This window comes from Rana temporaria, chromosome 1 (assembly GCF_905171775.1).
Source record: "Rana temporaria chromosome 1, aRanTem1.1, whole genome shotgun sequence".
NCBI lineage: Eukaryota > Metazoa > Chordata > Amphibia > Anura > Ranidae > Rana > Rana temporaria.
Window position 1 is genome coordinate 398,475,968 of NC_053489.1, and position 12,361 is coordinate 398,488,328.

The window sequence follows — 12,361 nt, forward strand, 5'->3', positions numbered from 1 at the left end:
TATCAATCCGAGAGACTTTGCAGTTTATGGACTTTCTGAGATATGCACTTATATTGTGTTAGTATAACATATTTACTGTATCCAAGATTTATATGTATCCAAGATCTTACAGTAAGCCAATGCACGCTGTTTATTTTTTAGTGTAAGAAATGTCTACTTATTCTGGAAGCAATAAACAAAAACATGAATACCCATATATAACTCATTAAGCCTATTTATCTCAGCTAAAATTACAATTTAATATATGCACCCAGGAAAAGAGAAAATTATACATTACGTGAAGTTTAAAGGATAAGTTCTCTTTTGGGAACATGTTGCATGTTCCACCCATTTTTAGGGCGGGACATGCAACATGTTCCCGTTCCTGCAGCCTCTCCCTGATCTCCCTTCTAATTGTGACAGTGGGCTGGAGATCTTCTCCCTGCACCCACAATTTAAAAGGAACTCGCCCTTGATCTTTCAATCATTCATAGAGTTCTGTAAATGAAGTCCAAGTACCAACAGCCTTTGCGGCTGACGACTTGTAGTTCTCAACTACCATGAGCGATCTAGGTAGTTAATTTATGCTTCCTGTCATTTAGTAACTGCCTGCCCATATGAGGTATGGGCAGACAGCTACACAGACAATCTGCAGGAACCCGAGCTTGTACTTGCAGGTGCAATGCTTTTACAGGCTCCTAAAAATGAAATAATCCTCTTCAATTTGTAGCTACAAAAAGGTGCATTTTTATTTTTTTAACCGGTGTTCTTGTCCCAAGATTGGGGCCAAAAGGCATATCTGAAAAGAACACTTGTAAATCAGATATGTATAACCATTTTATGTAAACTCTGCAAATGTATGTATTTACAAAAATAAAGTGCTGATATTTTCACATCCAATTTTTTTAAAGGGTGTCTCGGGTTGGTTTATTTAGGGAAAAAAGACCTGGAAACGATATTTCTTGCTGCAGTTGCAGGGTTGTAGACTTCTATCTGGAACATGTCTTAAGCATTTAATGGGTGCATGTTAACCCATCCGTTCTAACAGAAAAAGCAAAACTTGTGTAATTTTTCAGGTGTCTGTCCAAAGCATTTTAAACATAGTGCAAGGGTTTTGTAGGTTTACCAATTAACTAACCTCTTTTTGTAGTAATTAAAGTGTATCCCTAGGCAAATCTTTTTGTTTTGGGTGGCATTGGGAAGGGTTAGACTCTTTTAAATTTGTATTGCGGTCTGTGTGCCCATTAAGGAGATTTACATGTATTTTTCTGATGATTGCCACTGAAAAAAAGGTGAGTGAAAATACACATTTTTATAGTTGTCCCCAGAACAAAAGGTAAGGGGAAATTTTCCAATGGGGACACCTTTTAGCCCTTTCCTACAATATCCAAAATAAAAACATTTCTATAAACACACTTGAATACAGCCTTACATTTTTTTTTGTTGTTTTTGCTGTGAATACAAAACAACCACAGATGCACAGATTTCTAGATCTGTAGGAAGTGTATGTTTATAATATGTATATTTCTTTAAATGCTTGTCACAGTAAAGGAAATTCCCAGTGGATATTTGTATAAATATTATGCAATTTGCCAGTGGTGTTTAACTTTGTGTTATTCTGTAGGCCTCTCTCCAGCAGTACCGCAGTAATGCTGGCTCCCCGTCCAACCAATCTCCCACTTCTCCTGTCTCCAATCAAGGCTTCTCTCCAGGCAGCTCCCCTCAAGTAAGGGAATCTGTGCCTTGATTTTGTTGTAGGCTTTAAGTCTTACCATTGCAGCCCCATGGTCTATCACTGTACCTGTCGTGTTCTCCATGATAACCTGGTCTCCCATCTTGTTGCGTAGAATCATAATTGAGTTTTGTGCGTTCTGTAGATGGTGCCTGTGATGGTGTTCAAGCAATTCCAATTTAGATTTCAAATACCGAAAATATTCTAGAGTTTGACATGTAACTGTATACAGTGCCTCTTCATATTGCAAATGACAGTAAACAAAGGAAATGGATAAATGACTGTATAGTCAAAACAGTTCAATGTGTACTGTAGCAGCGCTACAAACAGAGTGTGAACTCTGAATCAAAAGTTCTATGGTGACATAGGTATTGATACCTATGTCGCCATAGAACTTTTGATTCAGAGTTCACACTCTGTTTGTAGCGCTGCTACAGTACACATTGAACTGTTTTGACTATACAGTCATTTATCCATTTCCTTTGTTTACTGTCATTTGCAATATTTTCTTTATATAAGCGGCTGCTTATTGTGTATCCAGGTGTCTCCTTTACCTGTATATCATTAACCTTAACTGCCTACTCCTGTGCGCTGAGCAGTGTTTTATCAATAGGAAGGGCGGAGTTAAGCACTTTTTTACACAGTGCCTCTTCATAGCTGAGTAGTCAGAAGATGAAAGGGATGATAGGCATTTCTTTCTTGTCCATTAAGGGGGGGTTCAGGAAATCATTCACCTTTTCCGTTATGCTGCCTACAGGAGGATTGGACAGTGGCCAACAAACTGTTGGCCAGCCCAGCAAAAAATCCCTTCCAGTACAAGCATGCCTAAGTTTTTCTTCCAGTGTTGTCAGAGGATGGGCACTTCTCCAGTTCCGTTGTGTGGAAGAATAACCTGGTCAATACACTTTGATGTGGTTATTACCTGTGTTGAAATTGGGGGAAAATGCAGTTGTTGAACTTTTGGTTATCGGGTTCAAACATCTTTCCCCTCTGCTTTGCAGAATTGAGATGGAGGGCATTCCAGTGAACGTTGTTTAGGACTGGTCTAAGCAAATGTGGTACACTGCCTTCATAAGAGTGCCGCCAGGCAATTTATTGGCTCTGCCAGATCATCAGATTCTTCTGTACCAAGATTTGCTTTACCATCCTGCTTCTTGGTTCTAGGTTTCAGTGGCAGGGCTTTTGAAGCCCAGGTTTTAAGGTACAAGGGCATCTCTGATTCCGTGATTCCTATGATGCTAAAAGCTAGGAAGAAATCCTCTCCTTTTTGAATGTGGCACTAGACCACTGTTTGACTCTGCACTATCAAGGGTCTGGTTTATGCCCTTTGTCTTGTTTCAGAGACCATTGGCCTCTCCATTCTTTGACTAATATCTTTGTGCATGGAGTTTTCCACGCAGCTCCCCCTATTCGTTCCCCTGTGACTCCATAGGACTCGAATCTTGTTCTCTCTGCACTTCAGGAACTGGTGTTTGAACGCATTAGAGACAGTCCTCTCTCTATTCCCATCCACAAGAATGGTATTTAGCCATCACCTGTGCAAGATGAGTGTCTGAACTGGCAGCCTTATTCTTCAGAGAGTCGTTTGGTGCTGGACAGGGCAGTGTGCAGGCCCAGGACTTCTTACTTGTCTGAGGCAGTTGTTCTCCCTCCCATCCTTCTGTCCAACCACAGTTCACTAAATACATTTTCCCTCCATTGCTGAATGTGATTCATGTCCCACAACCACTGCTTTCTTTCGGAAGACCGGTTCTCTATTTGCAATGTCACCATATCTGGGCGGATCAGATGGACCATCATCGAAAATTATGCTTTCCAAGAATTGGGTTTCCGCTCCCCCTCTTTCTTGTTAACCACTTAAGGACCGCCGCACGACGATATACGTTAACAGAATGGCACGGCTGGGCACATGGACGTACAGGTACATCCCCTTTAAGGGCCCAGCCATGGGTCGCGAGCGCGCCGCCAGCGGCGTGCTCGATACCCAGTCTGAAGCTGCGTGACCGTGCCCATGGGACCTGCGAACCTGATTGCCGCCGGTGTCCCGCAATCGGGTCACAGGAGCTGAAGAACAGGAAGAGTAAACAAACCTTCCCCGTTCTTCTGTGGCTCATCACTGATCGTCTGTTCCCTGTCATAGGGAACGACGATCAGTGACATCACACGTCCAGGCACGCCCCCCTACCGTTAGAAAAAACACATTAGGTCACACTTAACCCTTTAGCGCCCCCCCTAGTGGTTAACCCCTTCACTGCCATTGTCATTTTCACAGTAATCAGTGCGTTTTTATAGCACTTTTCGCTGTGAAAATGACAATGGTCCCAAAAGAGTGTCCGATGTGTCTGCCATAATGTCGCAGTCACGAAAAAAATCGCTGATCGCCACCATTAGTAGTAAAAAAAATATTAATAAAAATGCAATTAAACTATCCCCTATTTTGTAAACACTATAAATTTAGCGCAAACCAATAAACGCTTATTGCAATTTTTATTTTTTATTTTTTTATACCAAAAATATGTAGAATACGTATCGGCCTAAACTGAGGGGAATTTTTTTTTTTATCTTTTTTGGGGATATTTATTATAGCAAAAAGTAAAAAATATTGCATTTTCTTTTTCAAAATTGTCGCTCTATTTTTGTTTATAGCGCAAAAAATAAAAACCACAGAGGTGATAAAATACCACCAAACGAAAGCTCTATTTGTGGGGGAAAAAGGACGCCAATTTTGTTTGGGAGCCAAGTTGCACAACCGCGCACTTGTCAGTTAAAGCGACGCAGTGCCGAATCACAAAAAGGGGCCAGGTCCTTAACCTGCATATTGGTCTGGGTCTTAAAGTGGTAGTATACTCTGTACTACCACTTTTACCTACAGGTAAGCCTATAATAAGGTTTACCTGTAGGTATAAAGAATATCTCCTAAACCTGAACGGTTTAGGAGATTTTCCCCTCGCAATGCGCCGCTGACTGCAGTGGCACATGCGCAGCAGGAATCCTTGGCTAAAGGTCTGGCAGCCGCCGGACCTTGCCAGCAAGAAGTCTCCCGCGCGCATGCGCTGGAGTGACGACATCCCCGCTCCAGCCACTCACAGCACTGGAGCGACGATACCCGGAAGTCACGCCGATGCAAGATGACATCTCCCTCGGCGTGGACCAGGTAAGTTCCCTATGCCTCGTTCCAAGGTAAGTATTTCATGATGAGCTAGTATGCGGTGCATACTAGATCATTATGGCTTTTCTCTTTCAGGTAGGTTAAAAAAAAAAACAGGGTTTACTACCGCTTTAACCGGTTAAGGTGTACTTTACTAGATTTGTGAATGCTTTTTTTTTTCTTTAGCATCAAGCAAAGTTTTCTCATATTTTAAAGGCTGCCATTTGATCTACTGTTCACACGTTCTCCAAGTTTTGCTAGGTTGTGGCCTCATCTGGGACCAACTGTGAGAGTGAGGTCCTTCATGTGGCTTTTTGAGTACAGGAAATAGTTCTCTGTTGGGTCTGTTAAAGCTTGTTTGCTGTGTTGCCCACCCCTCAATTGGAATGCATTTCGGAATCCCAAAGGTGAAAGACTTCCTGCATCCCTCAATGGATGATAAATAAAATTAGTTTTGAATAGATAAAAAAAAAAAAAACTTTCTTGGAGTCCATTGCGGGACACAGGTCCAACCTGGTTTATGATCTTGCTCTCGGTAGTGGTTTGCTTCAAAAATGAAGCATGCTGGTGTTATACTGGGCTGGCCTACAGTTGTATGTTTTTTGTTTTTTGTGCCTGTTCAAAGTGTTCAGTCCTCCTTTAGGTGGCAGTATAACACAAAGCTGAAAGACTTCTGTGTATTACGCCTAAGACTCCAAAAAAAGATTTTGCGGTGAGTACAACAATCCCTATTTTATAGCTGTATCATGAAGGAATGGGGAGCATATGTGAAATCTTTTTTTTTTTTTTTTTTTTTTTTTTTTTTTTTTTTTTTAGTGTACAACTGCATGTGAAATATTACCAAGGAATTTTAAATTTTTCTTCATATTGTTCAATCCTTAAAAAAAAATAAAAATAAAATAATAATTCAATGCTGAAAGGGATTTCTATTTTCTCTTGTTTTATTGGATTGTTGCTATATTCAAAAGGACAAAATATACTCCATGTAAAGATGTATGATCCATATTGTGTGTTGAGGTGGTATGTGTGCATAAAGATACATTTCTTCATGTGGCAGGCATGATGTATACATTAAAAATGGAATGCAAAATTCCAAGGTAGGTGTGCTGTGTCTTGAAGTTTGACAGATGTAACCAAGTATTACTCTAGTCAAAATATTGCAGTAGAAATTCTGTCAATTAAATTATGGCCAAGCTATAACGCCTCTTAAACATGCGTTCAAATGGATCCTCCATAATGAATGTGAGAATAAGGAGAGGTTCAGGAGCTCATGGAGGACATTACAAAGAGGCAGAAAAAACAGTAAGATGAGATTTTATGAGAAAAAGATTACAGGGCCATTAAACAATAGATGTCTATAGGTTAGAATATTTTTGGAGAGTAAGGATATAGTTTGGTGTCCTTTCAAAGAACATATCCATTAGGTTCAGCCTACTTTTAAAGGTTTAAAGTAGAATTACAACCTTAACCTAACTAGTCTTAAAATATCCCCCCTCCCTCCTAACTAACACCTGTGTAAGGTCTAGTGCAGACTTGAGATCAAAAACGCTTCTTTCTCTGTCATTCATTGACAGACACAGCACTTCCTTATTCAGAATCATAAGGTTATACCGCCCACTACAGGCGTAGGACACTAGGCAGAAAAAAAGACTTGGCTACGCCTATGGGCAGTCCCAGGTGGTATACAATCCCGTTTCTGCTATGGGCCTTCAGGTGTTTTTTTTTTCTTCTGCCTAGTCTGGAGTAAGGACCTACTTCCCTGCTGGGATCTCTAGTCCTGGCATTTTTTTGGTTTGTTTTTATTTTTTCCTGCCCCCCCCCCCCCCCTGTGAGACCTACAATCAATGGTTGGACACTAGATCCAGTGGTCTCCCCAATCTGGCCAGCTAGCGTGTGCTGACCGCCGGTATGCGATAGGTCGGCCTGCGAGTTGAACGTCTTGCGAGGTCTCATACTGAGTCGCAGTGTCCCTCATGGCCGACAACCCCCCACTTCGATGGAGAGGAGGTTCTGTCTGGAACAGTGCCCATGTGGTTCCTGGTGTCGTGAGTACATGTTCCCCTCTCTCCTTGGTGGGTTTGTGCTGGATGCGGGCCCCTCCCTTTGTCGGTTGGTCCTACACTTCCCCTCCTTCCCTTGCACCCCTTCTCCATGGGGTGGATGGTCCCTGGGGGGTAGCCTGGGGGATGGTGTAGGGGGTACTGGTGGGCAGAAGGTGCAAACTGCCAGGTGCTGTGCTTACCGGAGGTGGGCACTGGGTTCCCCCAGGGTCCAGCACCCAGATCCTCTCATTCAGGTGGCTTCTTTTGCTGAGCTCTAGGGATCCCTCTTGGGTCCTTGGTAGCCTTGTGAGCGTGGCCATTTTGCTTTCCCCTAGTGCTTGATGATTTCTTGAGTCCGGCGGCTATGTTTGTGTGTGTGTGTTTTCCGACTGCCGTCCTTTGTGTCCCGGGTGGAGGTGGCTCTTGGGCGGTGACCTAGCAAGAAGCGGCCTTCACCTTCATCTGTCTCGTCGGATCCTCAATCTGATTCGGCCACCACGGACCCCGAGGGGTTTGCGGCTGCGCTTCCAGACTTTTCAAACTGTGAGGATGATTCCTCCACCCCTGTGGCTGCGCATGAGAAGGCGCTGGCAGGCGCACAGATGCACTTTGAAAATGGAGGATGCGGCAGAGGTGCTGGTATACTTTTGCACCCACGAGCTGTATCGCACGGCAAAAGTTTTCCCTTATCCCTCATCCCTCCTATTTTGACAAATTTGTCTAGAAAGTAAGAATGGGAACCTCCAAAACTTTCCTTTTGCGGTCTTGAAACGCTTCGCTGTGCATTATTTTTTTGAAGAGAGTCTTCTCAAGAAGTGGATTACTTCACCTGTGGTGGATGCCCCCCCCCCCCTCCCTCACATTGAACAAAGCCACCATGATTCCAGTTGAAGACTCTCCAGCCTTTAAAGATCCGGCTGACAGAAAGGCGGAGTCCCTGGGCTGCACTATGTCTGTAGCCCGGGAGCTGCGATGCGCTCTGTCTCTCCTCCCCTTCTCCCTCCCCTCCGTCCGGGGCGGCGGGGAATCACGTGTGTGTGTGCGGGGGGGTGGACACCCTCAATACATCAGCGCCACACACCCTGCCTCATGTGTGACGTCATGGTTTGGCGTGACGTGAGGCATGAGTCCTTCCATCCTAGCCGTTCCAGCTGTGAAATTTGGGTGTTCTCCACGGGCGGTGATTACCGTCTGTGTCAGAGCCCCTCCCCATGTATGCCGCACCTATGCGACGCTGGTAGGAGTCAGCATGCACGTCACACATTTTTTGCCTCCCCTGACACAGTTTGTGTGCCACGAACTGAGGACGATACATCCCATCACAGTACCCCATCTCCCCCATTTTGGGATACATGTAAGCCATCACAAGGTCATTATACCTACCATTCTGTTAGCCATTTCTTTCTTTCAATCCATTGGTCTTGGTTAATCGGGATTGTCTCTGCTGTTTTTTTTTTTTGTTTTTTTTTACCTCTCTCTATATCACACTGTGGTTATCTGGATGTGATTTACACCTTTTTATTCTTATCTTATCTTACTCAATTTCACAGACTCTCCTGTTTTTTACCTTTTTTTCCATTGAAGAGATATTGGTATCCTTTTTACTTTGTCAGTATATTATGATACACTGATTATGCATTCCTCTACTTTAGACTTGCCATTTAATACCAGCACTCTGGGCCCTTTGTGTGGAGGGGTATATATATGTGCCCCGCGGCTCCATAATACCTCAGTTCCCAGGACAGGCAATCTCTTTGGCAACTGATTTGCATTTTGATGTTTGTTTGGGGCCACTCTGGATGACATCATTAAGAGTGTCACAGAGGGGGAAGAGTAATTTTCTTCCACAGGGAAAGGGCCGCAAGCGTGGTCCTTCCTTCTTGGCAGTTTTTTCATCCCTCAGGGTCCACTGGCAAGGGCTCAGTCTCTCAAGCCCTCCTCAGGAGGTTCCAAGCGATCAGACGTAGAAAGCATATGTTTCATGGTGTGAGTCGTGGATGTTCACCCACGTTCCTTTTCGGTGGCTCGGATTTTGACTTTTCATCAAAGGGGCATTGAGCAGAAATTTGCCTCGAGTACGATCAAGGGCCAGGTGTCTACCTTGCCGATTTTTATTCTTTTAACCACTTAAGGACCGCCTCCTGCACATATACGTTGGCAAAATGGCACGGCTGGGCACGTACAGATACGTGCTGTGCTATTGTCCAGTCGCGCGTCCGCGACCTGGTCCGAAGCTGCGGGACCAGCGGACCCGATCGCCGCTGGAGTCCCGCGATCGGTCCCCGGAGCTAAGGAACGGAGACAGCTGTGTGTAAACACAGCTTCCCCGTTCTTCACTGTGTCTCCGTCATCGATCGTGTGATCCCTTTCATTGTGTCCCCTATCGATGACGTCACACCTACAGCCACACCCCCCTACAGTTGTAAACACAGTTCAGGTCACACATAACCCCTACAGCGCCCCCTGTGGTTAACTCCCAAACTGCAATTGTCATTTTCACAATAAACAATGCATTTTAAATGCATTTTTTGCTGTGGAAATGACAATGGTCCACCATAATGTTGCAGTCATGAAAAAAACGCTAATCGCCACCATTAGTAGTAAATACGTATTGGCCTAAACGGAGGAAAATAATTTTTTATATATATTTTTGGGGGATATTTATTATAGCAAAAAGTAAAAAATATTGAATTTTTTTCAAAATTGTCGCTATATTTTTGTTTATAGCGCAAAAAACAAAAACCGCAGAGGTAAACAAATACCACCAAAAAAAAGCTCTATTTGTGGGAATTAAAGGACGCCAATTTTGTTTGGGAGCTACGTTGCACGACCGCGCAATTGTCAGTTAAAACGACGCAGTGCCGAATCGCAAAAAGGGGCAAGGTCCTTTAGCTGCGCTTTGGTCCGGGTCTTAAGTGGTTAATGACCCCTGGCTTCACACTCCCTGGGGCATATTTCCATTCAGGGGGTTCGATGTATGGTTCCACCGATGCAGTCCCACCATGGGACTTGAATCTAGTGTTTTTGGTTTCACAGAAGCCTCCCTAGAGAACATTGGAGAAATTTCCCAGCTTACTCTGTTTTAGAAGGTGTCCTTCTTGGTGGCCATCACTTCTGCTTGCAGGGTGTCATAATTTTCAGCATTATCCTGATATACACCCTACCTGGTGGTTCACAAAGACAAGGTGGTTCTTCGCCCTTGACCTTCGTTCTTTACCGAGGTTGTTTCCGATTTCCATATGAATGAGGACATTGTGTGCCTTGCACGCCTTGGATGTGGTTCAGACGATCATGGTATATTTGGCTGCCACTGAAGTCCTCTTTGGAGGTCAGATTCCCTGTTTGTGCTTACGGATGGGCCAAAGAAGGGCTGTCCGCTTTCCTCTGTGACCATTTCTAGATAAATCAGACAGATGGTGACTTGGGCCTATTCTATCAGGGGTCGAGTTCCTCCCTTCCCGGTTAAGGCGCACTTGGGCGTTTGGTGCCTCCTGGGCCTTCCGTCATCAGGCGTCAGTGATGCAATTTTTTAAGGCGGACACTTTTTTTTTGTTCGGGTGGGGCTCCAGTTGTACTTGTTAAACTCCTGTTGCCTGGTTGGCCTGTAATTGTGTTGGCTGTCCCACCCATAATGTTTTGGTATTGCTTTGGGACGTCCCTATGGTTCTGAATAAGGAGGCGCTGTATCAATGAACGAAGGAGAAAATTAGGTTTTTGATTTGCCGTAAAATCCATTTCTCCGAGTTCATTGACAGACACAGCACTCACCCCTCTAAGGAAGTATAATACTTCTGACACGACTTGTTACTAAACTGAAGGCCTATAGCAGAGAGGGTGGTGTATACCACCTAGGACTGCCCATAGGTGTAGCCAAGACTTTTTTTCTGCCTAGTGTCGTCCTCCTGTAGGGAGCACGATAACCCTATGGTTCTGAATAAGGAAGTGCTGTGTCTTTCAATGAACTTAGAGAAATTGATTTTACAGCAAGTCAAGAATCCAATTTTTACAGGCATTTGTGTTTTTTTTTTTCCTCTGCTTTTAAACTCCCTCTGTTAACCTATGTCCCAATGCATACTATAGGTGTTTAGTGGCAGAAAAAAAATCACTTGTCTGTTCAGAAAAAAAAAATCCTGAAGCGCCTAAACCCAGGTAAACACTTGTTAAAACTAGGCACTTTTAGAGCTTGAGTGTTTATTTCAATGCAATAAATGTCCAAGCACTTGACGCTCCTAAACATGCTTGAAAAAAGGCAGCCTATGAGCATTTTTGCAGCTCATCCATCTAGCCTGCTCTACATCTCTGTCAGCAATGTTGCTCTCTCGACATCTGCAAGGCCTTCAAAACCTTGTCTTAACATTTTTTTCCCCTCTAAAAGTGGTTTGTTTGTGAGAACCTTTTGGCCCAGATTTCTGCGCCTTATGCCCAGCTGTCTGCCTCAGCTTTAGCTCTGAACCCTCTTTTTTGATTTTTCACGTATTTAATAGGGTTGCCCCCTGCCCCTATTTATTTTATCTTTGTCCTAGATGCTCAATCTAGGCAAACCTATTTTCCAGTGACATTTAACCACTTCCCGCCTGCCATATTTACAACTGTCGGCCAGGCGGTGGGTCTATTTTTCTGGGACGACGTCATGATGGTGCGCTTGTCCTTGTGAAGATTTTCACTGCTCCAGGTGAGCCCTATGAACAATCAGGGACGGTCGGATTACCAAGGTGCTGGCAATGCACGTAGCAGTAGAAATAGGAGGAAGGAGATGGACAGCCGCACTCCGAAATAACTTTTCAAAAAAGTTGTCTTTTATTTTCAAGCAGGAACATGCATAATCACCACAACCATAAACTAGGACAGCCGACTAGTTTCGCACTCTTGCTAGTGCTTAATCATGACTTGTCCTTGTGACACGGTGCATCACCAATCTTGGTAAAAAAGCCAATGATGAGGCTCTTGACCCATGTGATCAGATGTGTCCAATCACAGCTGATAACATTTAAACTAGTAAATGCCTGTTATCGCCATTTTTTTTCCTCACACTGACAGTGTGTGAGGAGAGGAGAGCCAATCAGCGGCATTTCCTCACAGGGAAAAACTGCACTGATAATCGGTGTCCTGATTATCACTGCAACCCCAACAGTTCCTATTGGTGATGCCAGTCAGTGACGCCCATCAGCGCACATCAGTGAAGGAGAAAAACTACTTATACACAAGATCTTATAACTAAGACTTTTGTTTTTTGTTTTCACATTTTTCGGTCTTTTTCGTATTTTTTTTTTTTTTTTAGCAAAACTGTCTCAAAAAGATACAAATTTTGTTTGGCTATAGCATTGCATGACCGCACAATTGTCATTCAAATGGTGACAGTGCTGAAAGCTGGAAATTGGCCTGGGCAGGAAGGGGGTAAAAGTTCCCAGTAGGCAAGTAGTTAATGCCCCCTCACAGCCATCTACCCAAATTATCCCCTAT

General features: G+C 43.8%; 1 protein-coding gene across 2 annotated transcripts in view; it reads left to right on the forward strand.

Moving 5' to 3' along the window:
* Positions 1-12,361, forward strand: part of CRTC1 (CREB regulated transcription coactivator 1) — a 194,316-nt gene that overhangs the window by 151,760 nt on the left and 30,195 nt on the right. Inside the window, exon 11 of one of the 2 annotated variants that reach the window (XM_040322959.1) lies at positions 1,604-1,705. The exons of the other annotated variant lie outside the window; for it this stretch is intronic. Within the exon in view, the coding sequence (XP_040178893.1) occupies positions 1,604-1,705 (102 nt within the window). The remainder of the gene's footprint in view (positions 1-1,603; positions 1,706-12,361) is intronic. 2 annotated transcript variants of the gene reach the window in all.